Genomic DNA, 22,796 nt, shown 5'->3' with positions numbered 1-22,796 from the left:
AGGAAAGGGGGGTGCTGAAGGGAAAAGGGGTTCTGGGAGGGAAAGGGGGTGATGGGAGGAAAGAGGGGAGTGCAGGGGGGAACAGGGGGTGCTGGGTGGAAGAGGGGGTGCAGGCAGAAATGGGGGTGCTGGGGGGGAACAGGGATGCTGAGGGGGAAGAGGGTGCTGAGGGAAAGGGGGGTGCTGTGGGAGAGGAGGGGGTGCTGGGTGGGAAGAGGGAGTGCTAGGCGGGAAGAGGAGGAACGGGGGTGCTAGGAGGAAAGAGGGGGTGCTGGGGGGAAGGGGGCAATGGGGGGAAAAGGGTGCGAGGGGAAGGGGGGTGCTGGGGGGGAAGAAGGGGTGCTGGAGGTGAAGAGGAGGAACGGGGTGCAAGGAGGAAAGAGGGGGTGCTGGGGGGGAAAGGTGCTGGGGGGGAAGGGGATGATGGGGGGAAAAGGGGGGAGTGCAGGGGGGAACAGGGGGTGCTGGGGGGAGAGGAGGGGGTGCTGGGGGTGCAAAGGTGCTGGGGTGGGCCGGGGGCCCGCCGTGTCCCAGCGCGGTTTTGGGGTGCCCCCTCCGCCCCCCGGCTGCCGTGCGCGGCGCTGTGCCGGCCTCGCCCTGCAGGGGGCGCCATGAGGCGGGCGCCCCGCCGGAGGGGCGGAGTCAGCGGCGCAGCGCCCCGCCCCTCTCATGGGCCGTACCACTCGGGGGAGGGGGTGTCCGCGGGGAGGGCGGGGCCAGAGCGGGTCGCGCCCCCCCGCGCGGTGGGCGGGGCCGAGGGCGTGGCCGGGCGGGCGGATGGCGGCGCCGCGCGCGGTGCTGCTGCTGAGCGGGAAGAGGAAGTCGGGGAAGGATTTCGTGGCCGAGGAGCTCCGGAGCCGGTACCGGGGGCGGGGCCGGCACCGGGGGGCGGGGCCGGCACCGGGCGGGGCGGGGCCGGCACCCGGCGGGGCGGCCGGGACCTGCCCGGGTGGAGCCGGCCGGTGCCGGTGCCGGTGCCGGTGCCGGTGCCGGTGCCCGTCCCGCTGACCCCTCTCCCGCAGGCTGGGCCCCGACGTGTGCACCGTCCTGCGCCTCTCCGGGCCCCTCAAGGAGCAGTACGCCAAGGTACCGCCGGCCCTGCCACGCCCTGCCACGCCCTGCCACGCCCTGCCACGCCCTGCTGTGCCGTGCCACCCCACGCCGAGCCGTGCCGGGACACGTTGTGCCGCGCTGTGCCGTCCTGTGCTGTGCCACACCGTGCCGAGCTGTGCCATGCTGTGCCATGCAGAGCTGTGCCATGCCATGCTATGCTGCGCCACGCTGTGCCATGCCGAGCTGCACCATGCCGTGCCATGCCGCACCATGCTGGGCCATGCCGTGCCATACTGTGCCACACCGTGCCACACCGCGCCACGCTGTGCCGTGCCGAGTTGTGCCACGCCGCACCATGCCGTGCCGTGCCATGCTGTGCCATACTGTGCCATGCCACACCATGCCATGCCATACCGTGCCGGCCATACCGTGCTGCGCCACGCGCCACATCATGCCATGCCATGTTGCGCTGTGCTGAACTGTGCCATGCCGCGCTGCCGTGCTGCGCTGTGCCGTGCCATGCCCCACGGCACGGGCCGTGCCCGCTGACCCCCTCTCCCCGCAGGAGCACGGCCTGGACTTCCAGCGGCTCCTGGATGCCAGCGCCTACAAGGAGTCGTACCGGCAGGACATGATCCGCTGGGGCGAGGAGAAGCGCCGCGCCGACCCCGGCTTCTTCTGCAGGACGGTGGTGGAGGGGGCGGCGCAGCCAGTGTGGGTGAGTGGCGCGGGGGGCGCGGGGGACGGGGCGGGCGGGCGCGGGGCGGGCGCTGACGGAGCCCCCGCGCAGGTGGTGAGCGACACGCGGCGCCTCTCGGACGTGGAGTGGTTCCGGGATGTTTACGGGGACGCGGTGCAGACCGTGCGGGTGGTGGCCACCGAGGAGACGAGGAAGAGGAGGAACTGGGTCTTCGTCGCCGGTGAGCGAGCGAGCGAGCGCTGCTTCCCCGAGCACGGCGCCAAACCCGGGGGCTGCGCTGGCACCGCGGCTGCCCCCACGGACGGATCCTGACCCACCTCGGGGGCCTGACCCCGGCTCTGCTTCTCCCCAGGGGTGGACGACGCCGAGTCCGAGTGCGGCCTGGACCAGGGAGTGGCCTTCGACTGGGTGATCACCAACGACGGGGACGAGCTGTCCCTGGACGAGCAGCTGGAGACGCTGCTACGGTCGCTCCGCGGCCGCCTATAGCTCGGTGACCCTCTGCCGGGGCTTGGGGACCGCGGCCCCCGCCCGGCCCCGCGGCCTTCCCCCCTTCTGCCTCGTGCTGGCCCCCCCTGCAAAATAAAGCTCCGACACGGAGAACCAACGGCTGCCACCCCGGATCCGTGTCTTATTTCCCTGGGGGGGGGATGACATGGGGTGGGGGGGACACGGGCGATGCCCCTCTGGCTGCACCCCTGCCCCCCTGTGATTTGCGGGGGGGGAGGCAGAGGCGCGGAGGGGGTCGCCAGCTGGGTGCTGGTGTATTTTAATAGGCTTCCAGCGGCCAATTCCCTGCGGATTATCCGCTTCCCAAGCAGACGGGCTCCTGCCCTAATACCTGCTCTTCTCCCGCAGCAGCTGGACACGGCTGGGGGGGTCCCGGGGGGGCTGCGGGAGGGGGGATTAGGGTCCAGCGTTGCCCTTGGGGACATGGGGGGGGGAGGGACACATGGGGTGACCCATCCCCAGCGTGGGAGCACCCAGCCCAATCTATAAAGGGGATTAGGGGGTTTTAGGGGGGGGGGGGGTCGAGGGGGCGGGGGGGTGAAACCGGTGCGGGGTCGTTCGGGACTTGTAGTCCGCCGGGGTGCACCGGCGCCGGTACCGGCGCCGGTGCACCCCGGCGGACTACAAGTCCCGAACGACCCCGCAGAGACGCAGAAACCGGGGGCGCGGGGAGGAAGGAGGTGGTGGTGGTGGTGGGGAGGGGGGGGGATACGAAGCGGGGAGCGGGCGGGGATGATGTCAGCCTGCGGGGAGCCCCGGCGCGGCCAATGGCGCGGCGGGGCCGGGCCAGCGGCGGCGGCGGCGGCGGCGGGGGCGGCGGCGGCGGCGGCGGTGGCGAGCGCGCGGCTCCCATTCATGATCCAGCGCGCGGGGCCGGTGACCGGTAAAGCGGAACCGGTAGCCGGTAAAACGGCACCGGTACCGCCGTTATGGAGACATCGGGACATCACCACGATTCGGGTGTGGGGGACCTGGAGGAGGACGGTCGGTGTCCCTGCCCCTTACCGGGGGATGAACGGTCACCGCCGCCGCCTCCCGCCGCGCTGCCGCCGCTCCAGCACAGCCTGTTGCACTCCTCGCCCGGGTCGTTACGGGCCCCTCCTCCTCCTCCCGCCGCCCCCGCCGCCCTCCACCCTTCCTCCCGCCACGGCAGCCAGCTCAACCTCGGCGACCACCCGGCGGGTTCCGCCACGGGGAGCGGCAAACACCGGCAACCCAGCCCCTTGGTGCACCGGCGGGACAGCAACCCCTTCACCGAAATCGCCATGAGCTCCTGCAAGTACAGCGGGGGGGTGATGAAGCCCCTCAGCCGCCTCAGCGCATCCCGGAGGAACCTCATCGAGGCCGAACCGGAGGCTCAGCCCTTGCAGCTTTTCGGTGCCGGCGGACCCCCCGAGATCGTCGTCTCGCGCGAGGACAACCACGCGCCCGCCGCCCGTCGCCCCGACCGCCCGCCCGCCCGCCCGGCCCCCGCCGCCTTCGCCAAGGGGCCCAAGCGCAAGGCGCAGAACATCGGCTACCGGCTGGGGCACCGCCGGGCGCTCTTCGAGAAGAGGAAGCGCCTCAGCGACTACGCGCTCATCTTCGGCATGTTCGGCATCGTCGTCATGGTCATCGAGACCGAGCTCTCCTGGGGGCTCTACTCCAAGGTACCGAAGGGTCCGGGGGGGTGGGCGCGGGGCCGTTGGCGCTGGACGGTGCCCAGCGGGGTGAGCACGGAGCCGTTTGCCCCACACGGCGTGGGCCGGGGCCGTACGGGCTGGCTGGGGACCAACGGGGCGGCCCCGGGGCCTTACGGAGACGCTGCGGCCGCAGGTGTCGGACAGGGCGAGCGCCGGGCTGGGGGGCCGCGTGCCGGTTGGCGTGCGCCGGGGCGGACGCTGCGCCCGGTCCTGGCGGAGCTGCCCCATGCGCCAGCAGCACCAGAGACCGACCCACCGGGGTCTGCAGCGCCCGTCGAGGCACCGTACCCTCGGCGGTGCGGCGGAGCCCCCCCTCCCTCCTCCTCCTCCTCCTCCACACCCCTTTCTTCCATTTTTTTTTCTTTTTTTTCTTTTTTTTTTTTTGCAGGACGGTGTCTTTTATTTATAATTCTCCCCCCCACGCCCCTTCCAGCTCCTGCTCCCGGGCTGCGCTGGTTGGCAGCAATATGAATAACTCTTTGTATAGACATCTGTCATGTTATTTATACCTATCCAGAGAGGGGAAGGCATCGGCACCCGCGCCGGCAGGGCGTGCGTGGCACCCATGGGCGTCAGCGGGACGGCGCTGCCGAGGGGGCTGGGGGCGGCCGGCGGGGGTCCCTGTGCTGCGGTGTTGCCGGCGGAGAGGAAGGAACGGGGTGGGAAGGGGCTGCTTGCCGCTTCCTGCCATTATCCGGCGCGGGCGGCGGGGAGGGCGGCGCGGGCGGAGGAGGCGACGGAGCTGGAGCAGGTGGAGGGAGGGAGGGAGGGACATGGCTGGGGGGTCCCATGGGTGCGGGGGACCCCACTGCTTCCCTACGGAGGTGCCCGGCTAGCGGCGGGGGGCTCCCGAGCCCCGGCTGCCCACAGCTGCCGGCGTCAGCGGGAGCGCGGGGGCCACCGGCAGCGGTTCCCTCTGCTCCGGCCAAGGCAGAGGGATGCTCCGGTGCCGAGCCCGCATCCCTGGCTCCCCCGCCGAGGGAGAAGGATGCTTCGCTTCGCTTCACTGCCGGAGCCTCTTCCCCGGCGGTTCCCGCTCCCCTTCGGCAGGATCAAGGCCAAACCTCCGTCCCCGACCTGCGCCTGCTACCTGTTGAGCCGCAGCCGCCCTCGCCGGGCTCCCCGGGCCCGCGTGCCTGGCGCCGGGGGGGAAACCGGCCGCCCTCGCCAGGCTGCCAGCAGCGCCGCTGCCACGCTTGCCGGCCCCGGCACGCCGAGCTGCTGTGTCAGCCGGGGAAGACCCTGTGAGTCAGCGCTGCCGCCGTGCAGCCGCCTGCGGCCCCGACCCCTGCCCCCGGCGCCTGCCGCTCGCCGCGATGCTCATGCCAACAACCGCAGGGTGCAGGGGGTGGGGGTCCCTGGCTCCCGGTGGCCCCAGGCCCTTGGCCGGAGCTGCGGCAGCGGGCGACCATCTATAAATCCCCCCCGGCAGCCCCCGGTGGGAAACCGGAGCTCGCCGGCAGGGACGTGGCTGTGACCGAAGGAGCGCCTGGGGCCGGGGCCGGCAGCTGTCGTGCGGACGGGGATGTCGGTGCTGCCGGCCCTGGCCCGGCTCCAACTCTCCCCCACGGCCGGCAGCCGCGCCACCGCGTGCTCCCCAGGCCGGAGGGTGCCGGGGTTGAGCCGGAAAACGAGGATGCGGTGACCGGGTTTTGCCTATCCCTCGAGCGTGGGCAGGATGGGGCCTCCGGGATTGGCACCATTGCTTCCCAGAGCCGCGAGCAGCTCGCGCGGCACCGCCGGGGTGAAGCATCCTACCACCTGCGTGGCGCGGGGAAGGATGCGTGCCGAGGCGTCGCCGCGGTTGGGTCAAACCCCCTTCGTTGTTTGCCGTGAGCGTGGGATCCAACAACGGCTCTTCCTACCAATATTGCTTGCCGGAGGGCCGGTGGGTCCCCAGGAGGCGCAGCCGCCGCGGTCGCGGCGGCTGCGCCTCCTGGGGACCCACCGGCCCCATGGAGGTCCCCGTGCTTTGGACAGGCAGGATTAGTGCCCCTGGGAAGGGACTGGCCGGAACAGCCTTGGCACAAGCCCTGCCCCGGAGTTTGCCTATTAATAGCCGTTGTTTGGTCCCCGGCGCTTCTCTCAGCACCAGCCATTATATCCACACAATTGCACGGCCGGAGCCAAGTCATTCCTAATGCGCCACCGCCTCGGCGGCAAATAGTCCCTTCTCCGCGTTTAAATACCCCGTGGGGATGGGGAACACTGGGGAGAGGGAGAGGAGCGAGGCTGAAGGCAGCCCGGTGCGCTGGGGAGCAAAGGATGGGTGTGGCGTGCCATGAGCGTGCCGGGTCTCAGCGTGCCACGAGCGTGCCGGGGTCTCAGTGTGCCACGGGCATGCCGGGTCTCAGCGTGCCACGGGCATGCTGAGGTCTCGAGCATGCTGGGGTCTCAGCGTGCCACGAGCATGCCAGGTCTCAGCGTGCTACGAGCATGCCGAGGTCTCAGCGTGCCATGAGCGTGCCAGGTCTCAGCGTGCCACGGGCATGCCGAGGTCTCGAGCATGCTGGGGTCTCAGCGTGCCACGAGCATGCCAGGTCTCAGCGTGCCACGAGCATGCCGGGGTCTCAGCGTGCCATGAGCGTGCCAGGTCTCAGCATGCCACGAGCATGCTGGGGTCTCAGCGTGCCAGGAGCATGCCAGGTCTCAGCGTGCTACGAGCATGCCGAGGTCTCAGCGTGCCATGAGCGTGCCAGGTCTCAGCGTGCCACGAGCGTGCCGGGTCTCAGCGTGCCACGAGCGTGCCGGGGTCTCAGCGTGCCACGAGCGTGCCAGGTCTCAGCGTGCCACGAGCATGCCAGGTCTCAGCGTGCCACGAGCGTGCCGGGGTCTCAGTGTGCCACGAGCATGCCAGGTCTCAGCTGCCACGAGCGTGCCAGGGTCTCAGCGTGCCATGAGCATGCCGGGGTCTCAGCGTGCCACGACAGTGCCGGGTCTCAGCGTGCCATGACTGTGCCGGGTCTTGGCGTGGTGGGGATGGCGCGGAGCTGTGGGACGGGTGCGGTGGCAGGGCGCGTTGGTTTGGAGATAACACCTTGGCAAGGGGCTGCCAGTGCTTGGCGCATGCCCCGGCACCGGCAGGGCCGGATCGTGGCCGGCAGCACCACGAGCTTGCCGGTGACTGAAATGGGGTCCAGGGGGGATCCCGTGGGAGGGGACGGTGAATCCTGCTCTTCCTGGAGGGGAGCAGCCGCTTTGGCCACCAGTGAATCAAGGGCTGGTTTAATTTACATAGAGCTAATTAGCAGGAGGATCTAATTAGACCATCCATTAGGGTGCCATAATATTGGGCTCATGCCGGATGCGGCCAGGGCGCTGGCGTCGCGCGTCCCAGCGAGGGGAGGCTGGTAATTACACTTGGCAAAATCGGATTAAAAAAACATTTTGGAGAAAGCCCTGCTCTTGCCCGCCGTGCCGGCGATGCCGGCGGTGCCGGCGGTGCCCTCGCTCCCGTGCCGAGCCGCTCAGGGTGGGAGCTGGGGCGGCCGAAGTGCCGGCAGGCGGGAAGCAGATGTTGGGGGGTGGGGGGGGGTTGGCAGCATCTCCCTGGGGGTGCGGAGCCCGGCATCGCGGCCAGCGCCGGCAGGGTCCCACGGTCGCGTCCCCCCCTAACGCCCGCGTCCCCCGCTAACGCCCGCCCTGCTCTCGCCTTGCAGGACTCCATGTTCTCGCTGGCCCTGAAATGCCTTATCAGCCTCTCCACCGTCATCCTCCTGGGCCTCATCATCGCCTACCACACGCGGGAGGTGCAGGTAGGTCCCGGTGTTGCCGGTACCGAACCGGGAGCTGCCAGGGTGGGTGGCTGGGTGGGGGCTGCGGGGTTTGCCAGCCATCCCGGTGGGATGCGGTACCCAAGTTTGCAGCCGGCGTGAAGCCTCCTCCCTCCTTGCCGGGGTCTCGGGGGGCAGCGAGGGGTCTCGGGGGGCAGCGAGGGGTCTGCCTGGGCGCAGGGTGCCCGATGGAGCTGCCGACGGCTGGGGGAGGCTGCGGCCAGGAAGGGCTCGGACCAGCCGAGGTGCCAGGGAAAGCTGTGAAACCCTTTTCCTAATCAGGGCTGCCCACTCTCTTCCTCCCTGCCCGCCCCGGCTGCGCTGGGAAACGAAAGGGCTCCCAGTTTGCTCCAAAAAGGCTGCGCTTTCCCCGCGGGATCCGGCTTTTTGGCACGACGCCGGCGTGTTTTGGGGACGGGAGGAAGGAATCGCCGAGCAGGAAAAGGAGCAGCCCGGGAAGGGACGCCGAAGCCCCCCGGCCCCGCGTGCCCGGTGTTTTGGTGCACCAAAGCTCCCACCTCGTCCCGCTGGAGGCTGGGGGTCGGGGGTAGCACCCGGCTCCCTGCCCCCCCTCCTGCCTGCAACGGGACCTTCCCGGGAGCCACCCCTCGGGCTCAGCCTGCCGGCACGGGGACCAGCGGTGGGTTGCTCAAAGCAAATATTTGAGAGCTCTGTTTTTTTGCTAGAATAATATTTACCCCGGGGTGGTGGCGGTTGGGGTCAGCCGGGCGGGCCGTGCCGCTGGCCCGCTCACCGGCTTCCTCCGCTTGTTGTTCTTGGGAGCGGGTTGTACAAACACAGCGTCCACCCGAGCGGGGGCCGCGCCGCTTCTCCCCCTGTTCTGCCCATGGTCGGAACCGAAAATCCCCGCTGCCGTTCCTTCGCGGGGTCCCGGTCACGCGTGCCGTGCCGGTGCGGGCGCCGAACCTCGCCGTGATCCGGCCCGGCTGCTCCGCTGGGCTGGTTACGCTGGCGGGGAAGGGAATGAGATCGGTTTGACTTGATTTGCTCCGGACAAAGCCGTGCTGGCCGCTGATCGCCCCGTTATCTCTTAGGTGCTTATAAAGGGATTGCTGATAATCCAGCCGGGGACGGAAGCGGGGCCGACAGAGCTGTAAATCAGCTCCTCGTCGCCCTTCCCCAAGTGGGGGGGGGGGCTGCGCTCGCCCTGCCGCGGCACTGCCAGACCCCCCCCCGGCCTCCGGGAAAGCGGCTTCGGCCTCAGTATTAATTGCGTTAATCGCCGAGTCCGTCGGGACATTTGCAGCTCTCCCTGTGCCTCGGTTTCTCCGGGGCTGGGGCATTCGCTGTGTCTGGGGTCCTGGGTCCAGCTCCTGGGGTCCTGCCTGTCCCCTCCCCGGTTGCCCACGTAGCGGTGGGTCCCCGGGGTGTCCCTGTGCCCATCACCCACCAACCAGGAGGTGAACAAGATCCTCCCAGCCCTGCTTTCTGCTGCAAGGCCACGAGCTGCTGCTAATTGCTCTTCGTTAGGCTGAGCGCGTGCAGAGAGCTGGCAGCAGCGCCGCCGGGTCCTCGCCCTCCCTGCGCCCGCGGGCAGGGGCTCACCCGCTCCCGGTGGCACTGGGCTCGACGCCCTTGGAGATGGTTCTGCTCTGCACCCCGGGGCAGGCTCTGCCGCCGCCGCGGTGCCCCGGGGTGGTGCGGAACGTGCCGTCCCCTGCCAGCGCCGCGTTTATCGCCACGGCGCGTGACGGAGCGCGGCGCTGGCGAGGCTGCCAGCTCCAACCGGGAGGTTTTTGGGGGGGCCCCCCTCGTCCCTGCCCTCGGGGTGCCCAGGGCTTTTTGGGCATTTAGTTAAGTGAAGCTTTTTCCCCGCCACGCAGCTTCTCGGTGGCTTTCCTTGTGCTTCGCTCGGCCAACACGCTTGGTCCTTCCCCTGCCGGAGCCGGTGCTGGGAATGCTGGGGATGCTGGGGATGCCCCGTTGGGTACCGCTGGACCGCGCTGGGGTTTCCATGGAAACCCGCAGCGATGCGCCGCAGGTGCAGGGCTAAGAGGGGCTGGCGCGGGGGGGGGGGGGGGAAACCTGCCCGAATCTCCCCCCTTTGCTCCTTCCCTTCCCCGACCTGGCCCATTGCAAACCCCAACCCCTCCCCCCCCGCAGTTAAAAGGCTCCCTGCCTTTTTCCTCTTGCTAATTTGTTTATTTTTAACACCCTTTTCCAGGAAGGAATGGGCTGTCAGCTTGCTAAATGCCTGAGGATCTCCCTTGACAGCTTGGAGCATTTTTATAAACAATTTCTCAAACAAAACAGCTAAAAGGAGCAGAGCTTTCCAAACAGAAAGGGAGGTGGCCGGGGACGGCCGCTCCGTGAGTCAGTCCCGGCGGCTCTTGCCGTCCCCCGGGGAGAGCCCTGCGTGCCGTGCCGTGCCGGCGAGGCGGCTGGCGCAGGTGCACGGGGGCCTCCGGCGGGGCGGGAGGGTTGTTCCCGGGTGCGGCGCCAGCCGGGGCCGCGCTCCCACCCACCGCCCGGCCTGGAGCGGCCGCGAGAACTCCTGGTCCACCCCCCCCCCTCCCCGGATGAGCCGGTGTCCCTCGGCGCTTTGCAGGGTCGAGGACGCGCCGGTGACGGTAGCGCCGGCTGCCACGTCTGCCTTGGATCCCTTCCCGGTGGCGTCTTTGCCAAGCGCTGCTTGTGGAGAGGCCCTGAGCGTGTCCCCGCTGCTGCGGGTGACACCGGTGTCCCCGTTGCGCCAGGGAGAAGGCGATGGCAACCTCGGGACGGAGCCACCCAGGCAGGACGGGGTGGGTGACCCCCAGGGGTCTGGTGGCGTCCCGGAGGGGCCAGCCCGAGCTGCCGTCCCCCCAGCTCCCTCAGAGACCCCGACTCCGTCGCCGGCGATGGGAGAGGAGCTGGTACCCACGATGAACCGGCGGTTGCTATGACAACCGGATCCCATCGCTACCAGCAGCCGGGTGCTCTGGCTGTGGCATTCCCTCCCCAAAACGTTGCCCCGGCACTCAGGGTGTGGCGGTTGTCGGTGACACGGGCGCAGCACCGGCAGGAGCAAAGGGGCTGGGGTGGCTCGTGCCGGTGCTCTGCGGCACCGCGGCTTGCCCGTCCCTGTGCCCCGGGCCGGGGAGGCTGTGCCGGGGGGTGGGCTCCTGCCAGCCGGTGTGCGGGAGCGGGTCGGAGCGAGCTGTCCCCATGGGCGTGTGCTGGAGGCCGGGCACCCTAAAGCTTTCTGAGGTGTCCCCAGCGTCGTAACCGGCCCCTGAGCAGAGCAGCGGATGGCGAAGGCTCATTCCCACCTTTTCCATCCCCGTCCGTCCCCAGCCCTCCTGGCTGAAGCCATCCCCGGCTCCGCGGGGCTCCTGGTCTCGGTCCCGTGGTGGGACGCTGGTGGGGCAGGGTTGGCCGGAGCCACCGGTAACCGTGCGGTTTTGCATCCCGGTAGCTCTTCGTGATCGACAACGGAGCTGACGACTGGCGGATAGCGATGACGTACGAGCGCATCCTCTACATCAGCCTGGAGATGCTGGTTTGTGCCATACACCCCATCCCCGGGGAGTACAAATTTTTCTGGACAGCCCGCTTGGCTTTCTCCTACACGCCTTCTCGGGCAGAGGCGGACGTAGACATCATCCTGTCCATCCCCATGTTCCTGCGCCTCTACCTGATCGCTCGGGTGATGCTGCTGCACAGCAAGCTCTTCACCGACGCCTCCTCGCGCAGCATCGGGGCGCTCAACAAGATCAACTTCAACACCCGTTTCGTCATGAAGACCCTCATGACCATCTGCCCCGGGACGGTGCTGCTGGTCTTCAGCATCTCCCTCTGGATCATCGCTGCGTGGACGGTCCGGGTGTGCGAGAGGTGAGAGGGGCTGGGGCTGCGGCGGGGTTCGGGATGCGCGGGGGTTCGGGATGCGCGGGGGTTTGGGATGCGCGGGGGTTTGGGATGCACGGTGGTTCGGGGTATGCAACGGTTCGGGATATGCAACGGTTCGGGATGCGCGGGAGTTCGGGATGCACGGCAGTTCGGGATGCGCGGCGGTTCGGGATGCGTGGCGGTTCGGGATGCTCAGCGATTTGGGATGCGCGGCGGTTCGGGATGCGCGGCGGTTCGGGATGCGCGGCGGTTCGGGATGCACAGCGGTTCGGGATGCGCGGACGGTTCGGGATGCGTGGCGGTTCGGGATGCGCGGGCAGTTCAGGATGCACAGCGGTTCGGGATGCACAGCGGTTCGGGATACGCGGCGGTTTGGGATGCGCGGCAGTTCGGGATACACGGCGGTTCGGGATGCGCGGCGGTTCGGGATACGCGGCGGTTCGGGATACGCGGCGGTTCGGGATGCGGGGGCGGTTCGGGATACGCGGCGGTTCGGGATGCACAGCGGTCGGGATGCACAGCGGTTCGGGATGCGCGGCGGTTCGGGATGCACAGCGGTTCGGGATGCACAGCGGTCGGGATGCACAGCGGTCGGGATGCACAGCGGTTTGGGATGCGCGGGCGGTTTGGGATGCGCGGGCGGTTCGGGATGCGCGGGCGGTTCGGGATGCACAGCGGTTCGGGATGCTCAGCAGATCTGCAGCGTCCCAGCACCCTGTGGGAGGGATGCAGAGATCCGGGGGCTCAGCAGCCACCGGTTCCCACGGACGAGCCCCCGTCCCGGGCAGGAGGCGGAGGCAGGGACAGCCCTGTCCTCGCAGCGCAGTGCCTGGGGACGGGCAGGGTCCCCGTGCGAGGGGCCGGTGTGCGGTGTCAGCTGGCGCGGGAGCCCCGGGAGGGCGGGTGGGGGACGCGGGGAGCGGCGGGAGCTGGGGGGGCCGTGCACAGGGAGGTGCCGTGAGGCTGGCGAGAGGCAGCGCCTGGCTCGGGCTCTGGCGTCGCTGCGAGCGACTGCCATGACAACATTGCGGTGACAAACCCACTGCCGGATGGCATCACGCCGGCGTGCTCGGCGCGGGGGTTGCTTTGGCGACCGGCCCCGGTGGGTACCGCTGCGCCTCCATCTCTCGAGGATGTGCCGGCACCCCTTTTGTCCCCCAAGGGGAACCGGGGGGCTGTGGCAGAGCACCCCCAGCCCGCCCCAGCGCTGTGCCGGCGGGGTTCCTCCCCAGCCACGGCGCAAGGTGCCGGCGGCACCCATCCATCCCGGGGCAGGGAGGGCAGGTCCCCCGCAGGGTGTCCTGTGTCCTGTCCCAGCACGGGGCCATCCCTGTCCCCAGGAGGCTGGGCTCGACGCCGTGCGGCCATCAAAGCCCGGGGGGGGCTCTCGGAGCCCGGGGCTGGTCTGCGCCCCAGGCGAGTGCCTGTTCTGACTCGGTGGATTAACTGAATCCCATGAAATCCCTTTGAATCGTTGCGGCAGCTTCATGCCATCCTCGGAACCGATCGCGCCTGCCGGCACCCCGGGGTCCCCCTGGGACACCCAGCTTGCTTCTGGGTATTTGTAAGATGGGAGGAAGGCCACCCCTCCTCTTCTCCAGGGTGGGACCCCTCGCGCCGGTCACCCCGGTGAAGGGGCATTCGAGCAGCTGTAAGTGGCAGCGGAGCGGAGCGGCACGCTGCGATTTTACGAGCTTTTAGAGGCTGTGTTTGCCTTCCTGCCTCCTTTAATGATGCTCTCCGGATGTGCTGGATCGTCGTGCGCTGCTTAATTATGTTTGGGAGATTTTTATTTGGGCTTTCTAAACCGGGAGCGGACGGACGGGCTCCCGGGGGGACGCGCAGGGGGTTGATTCTGCACCTGGGGGGTTTAGGCTGGAAAACACGATGTAAATAAGGAACCATTAGGGACAAAAAAAAAAAAAAAAAAAAATAGAAATGACGCAGACGAGGTGCTGCAGATCACCGGCACCGCAGCCGCCGTGAGCCGCCGCCGCCTCTCTCTGTCTACCGAGCGGCAAAAACATAAACCCGGCTGGGCTCCCGGCTGGGTGGGGGCTGCACCGAGCCGGGGGGATGCAGGACCCCCGGGACATGCTCCGTCCCCGAGGGATGCAGGACCCCCGGGACATGCTCCGTCCCCGAGGGATGCACCGTCCCCGGGGCGTGCGCTGGCCCTGGGTGACGCACAGCTTCCGCAAGGGCCACCCAGGACATGTCCCCATGTCCCCACCGATGGCAGGTTGCCGCACCGGTGCTGGAAACCAGTTTGCTGCGGCTTGCGGGGCCATTCCCAGCCAGCACCCGCTGGGGCTGGGTGGCTCGGAGGTGGCTGTGCCGGGCTGGGGTGGCCTGGCTGTGGCGCATCCCTTTGGCACCGTGGGCTGCTCCAGCACCCACGGGCGCAGCATCGCTGCCGGGCGTCCTCCCGTGCGCGCCGGGGAGGCCGCAGCTCTCCGAAGGCAGCGAGTCGCTTAGCAACCTCGCCCGCTCGCCCGGCCGCCGCGCAGAGCTGCCTGCGGTGCCAACGGCGCTGCCGGGCCTGCTCGCCGACGGCGCAGGCGTGTGCATGCACGTGCAACCGGCCCCGCTCCCCGGGGGTGAGGGTGCAGCCAGCCCGGAGCTCCCCGGCGATGGGGTCGGTCCAGCCGAGCCAGGGCTGCCCGCAGCACCCGGCGGCGTGGGGTGGCACCGGGGCGATGCTCGGGGCAACCCCACCGGCTGCGCCCTTGGTGGAGGCAGGCGGACGAGGGGACGATGGAAACGGGCGCTGGGGTCTGCCCGATTGCGGCAGCCCTCAGGGCGAGCGGGCGGCCCGTCCTCCTGCCCGCGCCAGCTTGCGGCGTGTGCCAGCTCCCCCCCGTTTATCGGCTCCTCCGGCTCAAAGTGCTTCTCGGAAAAGAAAACGTCCGTCTGTCCGTCTGTGCCGTAACCCCCGTCTCCAGCATGATGCTCCCGGGGTCATCCCCGCGGCTCAAGAGCTCGCATCCTGCGGGACGGGCTGGGCTCAGCCTTTCCCAGGGGAATGCGCTGGCCGGGATGGGGGTGTGCGTGCCGCTGTCGGCTCTGGGATTTTGGGGAGCCCCACCGTGACCGCGGTGACGGGCTCTGACCCCCCTGACCAGCCCTGCCCGGAGTGCGGCAGCGGCTCTCGCCGTGGCTCTTTCTCGTGCGATCTCGTTCGAGTCTCCGGTTACTTGGGAGGAAAAACATTTCGGAAGAGGAGAAAACCCAACTGCTCCGGGAACGAGGAGCGGGGATGAACCGGGAGGGTGTGGGGGGGAGGGATTGCCAAAAGCTCCATCTGGTTTCCCTCTGACGATTTCGTGAGGAGGCTGGGAGAAGCCTGGCGGGGAGGGGGGGACCGTGCTGCCCATGGCAGGGCCAAGGGGCTGCCTTCCCCTGCCCACCCCGGGGCTGCAGGCCCTGCCCTTGCTCCATCTCCTGCGCGGCTCGGCCGGTCTCGTGCCGGCGCTGGGGAGCCGGAGGTTCCCGTGGTTGCGTGTTTGCCGGAAGAGCCGCAATCGGCTGCCGGGCCGGCCAGGGCGGTCGCTGACCTCGCAGTTCGGCAGGGACGTGGCCATGGAAAGTTTGCATTGTCCCCAAAACCGCGGCCGCTCCGCGTGTGTTTTGTCTCGAGGGCGTGAGCCGTTCTCCCGCGCCGCCCGAGAGCCAAGTGTGTGCCGGCGGCTTGGCAGGATCCGTCCCCGGTGGTTCCGCCAGGGCCGCTGACGGCACCGTCCCCCGGAATGGTGCAGGGGGCGCGGGCTCAGCCTGAGCCGCGGCAGCGGGGAGATGCGGAGGAGGACGCCGGCGGCGAGCTGGCGCGGTTGGGGGCTTTGCAGAGTCGCAGCTGTTTCTCCCATCAGCCGGCTCTCACCGCCGCGCCACGTGGCACCGGGGACGCAGCCGGCGGGCCCGGGATGTGGTGACAGCTCTGACCGAAAGCAGAAGCCCTTTGCGTTGAGTTTTCGCTCTGATTTTCGTCCGTGTGGGTTTTCCTGTGCCAGAAATTGTGCAACCCCTGCTGCTGTGGGGCGTCCTCCCGCGTTATCAATCCCTAATTCCCCGTCGCGCAGCACAGCCTCGCGCCAGAGGAGCCGCCGTGCCCGGGTGCCCCCGTTGCTCCCCGCAGCCGTCCCCGTCCCCTGCCGTGAGGCTGACGCCCGTGTCTCCTTGGCAGGTACCACGACCAGCAGGACGTAACCAGCAACTTCCTGGGTGCCATGTGGCTCATCTCCATCACCTTCCTCTCCATCGGCTACGGCGACATGGTCCCGCACACCTACTGCGGGAAGGGGGTCTGCCTGCTCACCGGCATCATGGTAAGGGCTGTGCCGAGCCGGTCGCCCGTCCCGCGGGCTCTGCCCGTCCCCACCGCGGCAGCAGGGCTGCCAAATTTTACTGGGGACCCACTTCCCGGTTGGTTTGTCCACGCACAACGTGTAATGGCTTCGAGGTCTCACAGCCTGGAAGCTGATAGAGCTCTAATTGCAATTACCGTAAGCACAGTAATTAGCAGGACGCGGTGGTTTGGTTAAGGAGGTGATGGTGCAGGCTGGGTGCGTGCCTGGCGGGTGCTGCAGTCCCGCGGGACGCAGCGTGGGACACCAGCCGGTCCCCTGCCCCGCCGTCCCCGCTGGTGAATTTGGGGTGGATTTGGACCCGCGTTCGACGAGGGAGCGGGGAGCCGGACCACGGCAGGGTGGGCCCCCAGGGAGCAGAGGGGCCCCCGAGCATCCCTCGGCCATCCCGCCTCCTGGCTTCCATCGCCCGGAGCGATCCCAAATGCTGCCGGCTCCCACCGAGAGCCGGGACCAGCTGGGAGCCCTCCGCCCCGCCGGCATCACCGCTTTGCCGCAGCTTCGTTTCCTCATGGCCAGAAGGTCACCGACCTCCGGGGCCCTCGGCGTACCTGCACCCGTGAGATGTCCCGGCTTGCGGGGCTTCCCAGCCGGGGCGGCTGAAGGAGCGGCCGGGGGTCCCGCGCTCACGGCCCCTCTGCGGATCCTCCCCAGCTCCCAGCACCCCAGCTCTGCCCCCCTCAGCTCCGGGCCCTGGGGATGGAGCCGTCCCTGTCCCCCCCTTCCCAGCCGGGGGCACCCCGAGCTGGCACCCAGCACCGGCCAGGCTCAGCTCTGCCACTCCGCGCCCCGCGAGAGCTGTCGGCCGGCGGGTATTAATTTTCTATTATCTGCAAGTCTTTGATCTGCCTCGGGTGAGGTCGGGCGCCAGCGAGGCTGATGCTGTTGATAGGAGCCAAGCGAGGGAGAAAATCCCTATTTGGGGGAGGGGGGGGGGGGGGGACGCGGCATTCCCAGCAGCGCGGCGCAGGGAAGCAGCCGCCGGCTCGGCCGAGGGGGTCCCGGTGCCGGGGGCTCCCGGAGCTCCCCCCCAGCCAGCGGTTACTTTGAACCGAGGCACCATCTGGCAAAGCGTGATGGTGCCCATCCGGCAGCACAGCCCCCCCGGCGGGGATGGGGACCCCCCCCCCGCGATTGCCGGGGCCGGGGGCTCCCCTGGGGTCCCCGAGCCGCGGCACCGGGGGCGGCCGCGCCGCCGGGATGAGAGAAGCGGTGGGAGCCGAGAGCACGCAGCAGGACCTTCGGGGATGCTAAAGGATTCAGCTCAGAGCATGATGTTAATTAATGACTCTTTAATAAATTAAGGAGCGTTTGCCAGGATCGTGGGCCTCTGCCAGAGCGCCGGGAGGGGGGGGGGGAGCGGCTCATCTGGTACGGGCAGCGGCAGGCAGGAGCACCGCAGGGAGCGGAGGCTTGGCACCTTTGCTTTCCAAAGACAAAGACGTGCCGGAGATGACGGCTACCGCGCGGATCTGGCCCTAATCGCCGGGATAAGCGAGCTCCCAGCTGTCGCTGTTGGGAGACGCCGCGATTCAGGGGGTCCTGATTTGGGGGTCCCCTTCCCCGCTCTTCCCCTGGTGCTTCCCCACCGCTTTCCCACCCCGGACCACTCTCGGGAGCGGGGGGCTCCCCATCCCGCAGGGCACCGGCACGGGGCAGGTCCCCGGCCCGTGGTGGCACCGGTAAGCGGGCTTAGCCCGGCCATTTCTAATGGGTGCCAGGAGGGTGTTGATCACCACTGACCTCGTAAATCAGCCCCGGCCTCTCCCGTTAATTACCCAGCACATCGTCAGCCGCTCAAGGACACCCAGGCTCTGTGATATCTCCTCGTTAGGGTGATGTGGGTGGGGGGCCACGGAGCTTTAGTTAATTAAGGGGTTGCGATGGTGAGGGGGCTGTTACACGTGGGTGCTGGAGGGTGACAAACCGTTTCCCTGACTGATGTCCCCGCGCAGGGCGCCGGCTGCACGGCACTGGTGGTGGCCGTGGTGGCCAGGAAGCTGGAGCTCACCAAAGCCGAGAAGCACGTTCACAACTTCATGATGGACACGCAGCTGACGAAGCGGGTAAGGTGCCGCGGTGGGAGCCGGGGTGGGGGCCGTACCGTGCGGCGGGAGCTGGGGATGCCGGGTACCGTGGTGGGACGAAGGTGTCGGCACCCCTGGGTGCAAGTCCCGTGGGTATTGTGGTGGGACGAAGGTGTCGGCACCCCTGGGTGCGGGTCCCGTGGGTATTGTGGTGGGACGAAGGTGTCGGCACCCCTGGGTGCGGGTCCCGTGGGTATCGTGGTGGGAAGAAGGTGTCGGCACCCCTGGGTGCAGGTCCCGTGGGTATCGTGGTGGGAAGAAGGTGTCGGCACCCCTGGGTGCGGGTCCCGTGGGTATCGTGGTGGGAAGAAGGTGTCCGAGTGCCTTGGACGCGGCGCAAGCGTTACGGTGAAAGCAAACAGCTCCGGCTCAGTATCAGGGATTTAGGCGATGCGGGATGCTCGGCTGCACCCCTGAGAGGAAAAGCCCGGTGGTTTTTTTTTCCCCTGGGAGGATACAGACTCCGTCCTCTCGCGGAGCATGATCTCACATAGCTCGGTGTCAGGAAGGCGACCGGATTTCGGTGATTCAGCTCCTCGCCTGCCGCAGACGAGAGCTGCGCCGTGAGGTTCCTGTGGTTCCCATCCCTGAGGAGGGACCCGGGGGCTGTGGCGGGGGGGTACAGGGGTCACGCCGGCGTCTGGCGTCGCATCCCCGGCGGCGTGCGGGGGCTGCGGGAGGTCTCTGGGCTCAGCAGCCTCGTCACGGCAAAGCGTCGGCAACCTGACAGCGCCGCGTGATGTAATGGGCTCCGCGCGCCGGCGGCAGGGCTGATGTTTTATATAGGGGATGGTGGCAAAGCGAGCGTCGGTGCAGCCCGTGGAAGGGCAATCTCCCAGGGCCGGGATGTGGCCAGGGAACCCCGCTTCACCCCGGAGAGCAGAGCCCCGGGCAGAGCCGCATCCCGGCAGGAGCTCTGACACCCCGGGGATAGAATCACAGAATCATTAAGGTTGGAAAAGACCTCTAAGATCATCGAGTCCAACCGTCAGGCCAACACACCATGGCCACTACACCATGTCCCCAAGCGCCTCATCTACACGGCTTTTAAATCCCTCCAGGGGTGGTGACTCCACCACTGCCCTGGGCAGCCTGGTCCAAGGCCTGACAACCCTTCTGGTGAAGAAATTTCTCCTAATGTCCAACCTAAACCTCCCTTGGCGCAACTTGAGGCCATTTCCTCTCGTCCTATCGCTGTTACTTGGCAGAAGGGACCGACCCCCACCTCGCCCCAACCTCCCTTCAGGGGGCTGTAGAGCGATGAGGTCTCCCCTCTCCTCCTCTTCTCCAGGCTGAACACCCCCAGTTCCCTCAGCCGCTCCCCATCAGACTTGTGCTCCAGGCCCTTCCCCAGCTTCGTTGCCCTCCTCTGGACACGCTCCAGCACCTCCATGTCCTTCTTGTGGTGAGGGGCCCAAAACTGAACACAGGATTCGAGGTGCGGCCTCACCAGTGCCCAGTACAGGGGCACGACCACCTCCCTGCTCCTGCTGGCCACACCAGTTCTGATACAGGCCAGGATGCCGTTGGCCTTCTTGGCCACCTGGGCACACTGCCGGCTCATGTTCAGCTGTCAACCAGCACCCCCAGGTCCTTTTCCTCCGGTCCTTTCCAGCCGCTCTTCCCCAAGCCTGCAGCGTTGTGGGGTTGTTGTGACCCAAGTGCAGGACCCGGCACTTGGTGAACCTCATACATGGCCTCAGCCCATCGATCCAGCCTGGCCAGGTCCCCCTGCAGAGCCTTCCTGCCTCCATAGGATAGTTGGGGGCCTCGGCGTGGCCGGGCCGGGAAAGCAAACATCTGGAGGGCCCTGCTCCCCCCGGCCGTGGATATGGATCTGCGGGCTCCGTGCCAGGCAGGCGGCGGCCAAGTCATCTTGGAGTGAGCAGCAGAGCCGCGGTTTAGCCGGGGAGCCTGCGGAAGCTGCGTCCTCGTGCTGGCAGCCCAGCCAGGACCTGCCAAGAGCGGCAGATGGATGCAGGAATCGAGAAAAAAGAAAAAAATCCCCAAGTTTTTTTTCAAGGCGCGGGCGAGGAGCTCGGTGGCGGAGCATCGGCGCAGGGTAGGATGGAGATGCGGGCGCAGCGGGGACCAAGACCCGCCGCTCGGTGCGGGCAGCTCTGCCTGCCCTTGCTCCCGTCCGAGCTGCCCGTGATCCCTTGCAAAGGCGCAGGAAACCGTGCGGGAGCGGAGCCGAGCGCCTCGCTCCAGCTGGGGCGAGTCAAACGTTCTTGCAGCGCCGGCTCACGAACCGGCAGCTCGCGGCAGAGCCAGACCGATGTCTCCGTGAAATCCCACATCTTGCGGGGATGGCCGGGGCCGGTGACCTGCAGCCAACTCTCGTCTTGCAGATCAAGAACGCGGCGGCCAACGTCCTGCGGGAAACGTGGCTCATCTATAAGCACACCAAGCTGCTGAAGAAGATCGACCACGCCAAAGTCAGGAAGCATCAGAGGAAGTTCCTACAAGCCATTCACCAGTAAGGGGCTGGGCGCCGGGTGGGAGGGCTGGGGGGGGGGGGATGCTGAGCCCGGGGTGGGGGAATCGTGGTCCAGCCCCTGGCAATTTCCCATTGCCCTGCCTGCGGGCAGGTCTCCGGCTGCGGTTTGCAATTGGGGAGGGGGTGCAGCCGCGTTGCTCTTTCCTTCTTCCCCAGGTTGCGGAGCGTGAAGATGGAGCAGAGGAAGCTGAGCGACCAAGCCAACACCCTGGTCGACCTCTCGAAGGCAAGTCCCCGCAGTGACCTCTCGGCTCGGCCAGGTTGCCCGAGTGTTTCTCTTCACTCGGAAAAACTAAAACGGACCTGGCTGACCGCAAAATGCTCCGGCTCGGGAGATGTCAGCCAGGAATAGCTGCTGTGGGACGGCCGCCCTCGCAAGGAGGAGAAACACAGACACAAGCCAGGGAGTGGGTGGGGGGGGGGTCACGCTCCTTCCAGGAAGGGTCTTTGCTCCCTGCACCCCCTTATGCAGCCCCAGCCGGGGGGGGCAGCACGGGGCCGGCCGCCCCTTTCCCCGCTGCCTGCACGGAGGCAGGGTTTCCTCATTGGAACGTCCCGGGGCGAGCCAAGCTGCGGTCACGGTGGCCTGCGAGCTCTCGGAGCAGGCTGAGGTGGGGCGGCTCTCGGGACTTTGCTCGCAGGAAGGGGTTAAAGCGCTCGGCGCTGCCGGCGACAGTGGCGCTAACCCCTCCGCTGTCCCCTCTTGTCCCCTTTCCGTAGATGCAGAACGTCATGTACGACCTCATCACCGAGCTCAACGACCGTAGCGAGGACCTGGAAAAACAGATCGGCAGCCTGGAGTCCAAACTGGAGCAACTCAGCGCCAGCTTCAACTCCCTGCCCCTGCTGATGGCCGACATGCTGCGCCAGCAGCAGCAGCGCCTGCTCGCCGCCGTCCTGGAGGCGCGGGGGGTCGGCGTGCCGGTGGGCACCCCCCAAACTCCCCTTTCCGAGAGCCCCATCGGGGTCAGCTCCACCTCCTTCCCCACCCCTTACACGAGCTCAAGCAGCTGCTAAAACGCAGCCCCTCAGCCCCCCCCGCGGACAGGGGAAGCGTTTCCACGCAGGTCCCGAGGTCTCCATGGACTTTCTTCTGGTCCTCGAACCCTTTGGCCGGAGCCGGTAGGACCAGCAGTGCCGGAGCTTTGCCAACGCCTTGGTATCGGGAACCGCATCCCTGTTCAGGTGCCTCTACACGTGGTGAAGGAAGGGGACGGGAGGCGACGCTTCGGGCGAGCCCGCGCCGCGGCGTCCGGTGGCGGACGGAAAGCCCACGCTCAATCTCAGGTCTTCACATTTGAAAACAAAACAAAACAACAAGTCAGAAGCACTGAAGCAACGGAGACACCAGAGGAGAGTTTTCCTCCCCTGCGTGGACCCCGCCGGGGGCCGGGGCGCTCCCCTCGCCCCCTGCCCCTCTCACCATCGCAAAGCCCCGCCGGGCAGATGCCAACGTGGTGGTTTCTTGCACAGGCTCTGACCTACGCTGCCCACGCTCCATCCCATCTCCTCACCGGGACCCACACAAACCCCTGCCTCGCATTGCCGGGCGGGTGACGGTGTCTGGCCGTAACCTGCCTGGGGGGGGTTCTCCGGAGCCGTGAGTGTTTTCTGCCCAGGTAGAACAAAGGACGCTTCTTCCTTCTGGTCCTCGGTGTCACGTTCTGCCTGGAGACACGCGCCGGAGCCGGGAAAGCAGTGCCTAAAGCATGCGGGGATGCGGGGCCGGGCAGGGCTGCCCCCAGCCCATGCGGCGGTGGCCGATGACGGGGCTGGCAGGCCAGCCCGGGCGCCGGGGGGGGGTCTCCAGGTGCTCACATCGCCGCCCACCCGGGAGCCCCCACCCCCCCAGCATTTTGGGAAGCCACTGGGCTCTTTGCGGTGGCCTCAGAACTGCCGGATGAAAAACCCCATCAGCTACAAGCGCCTCCGCTCGCACCGGGAACGTCCGCGCTCGAGCCCAGCCGGCAGCGCCGAATCCACTGGGGTCGAGCCGGGGCTCGCCGGCAAGTAATGGAGTAGCGGGGGCAGGCGCTTCATCTGTTTAAAACAAAGCCCATCGCCTTCGTGCCGCTTCTGCTGGGTTTGGTGGGGATCAGCAGCACCATCCGGCGCCGTCTCGGCAACGGCGCGGCGCTCGGCATCAACCGCCGCCTCTTCCTGCCGAAGCGCAGCCCCCTCATGCTTTATTTTATTTTATTTTTTTTTTTTGCCAGCGTTCAGCTTTCCTGAGGTACCCTTGGGCATCACCTGGCTACTTCTGGAACCAGCCTTT

The 22,796-nt window shown here is 67.9% G+C and overlaps 2 protein-coding genes across 2 annotated transcripts; both read left to right on the top strand.

The window, feature by feature from the left end:
• The first annotated feature begins 732 nt into the window (after positions 1-732).
• Positions 733-2,369, top strand: PMVK (phosphomevalonate kinase). Its single transcript, XM_075176274.1, has 5 exons — positions 733-860; positions 1,023-1,086; positions 1,619-1,771; positions 1,844-1,973; positions 2,106-2,369. The coding sequence occupies exons 1-5, from the start codon at positions 778-780 to the stop codon at positions 2,240-2,242; spliced, it is 567 nt and encodes a 188-aa protein (XP_075032375.1). The 5' UTR covers positions 733-777; the 3' UTR covers positions 2,243-2,369.
• Positions 2,370-3,192: 823 nt separating this feature from the next.
• On the top strand, positions 3,193-22,126 carry KCNN3 (potassium calcium-activated channel subfamily N member 3). The gene is made up of 8 exons (XM_075176037.1): positions 3,193-3,912; positions 7,605-7,700; positions 11,137-11,555; positions 15,754-15,895; positions 17,890-18,000; positions 20,373-20,500; positions 20,678-20,747; positions 21,242-22,126. Exons 1-8 carry the CDS (start codon positions 3,193-3,195, stop codon positions 21,536-21,538), a joined length of 1,983 nt encoding a protein of 660 aa, XP_075032138.1. The 3' UTR covers positions 21,539-22,126.
• The last annotated feature ends 670 nt before the right edge of the window (positions 22,127-22,796 follow it).

The sequence above is a fragment of the Calonectris borealis genome, chromosome 29, assembly GCF_964195595.1.
Source record: "Calonectris borealis chromosome 29, bCalBor7.hap1.2, whole genome shotgun sequence".
Taxonomy (NCBI): domain Eukaryota; kingdom Metazoa; phylum Chordata; class Aves; order Procellariiformes; family Procellariidae; genus Calonectris; species Calonectris borealis.
This window is presented reverse-complemented; position numbering and strand designations above follow the sequence as displayed.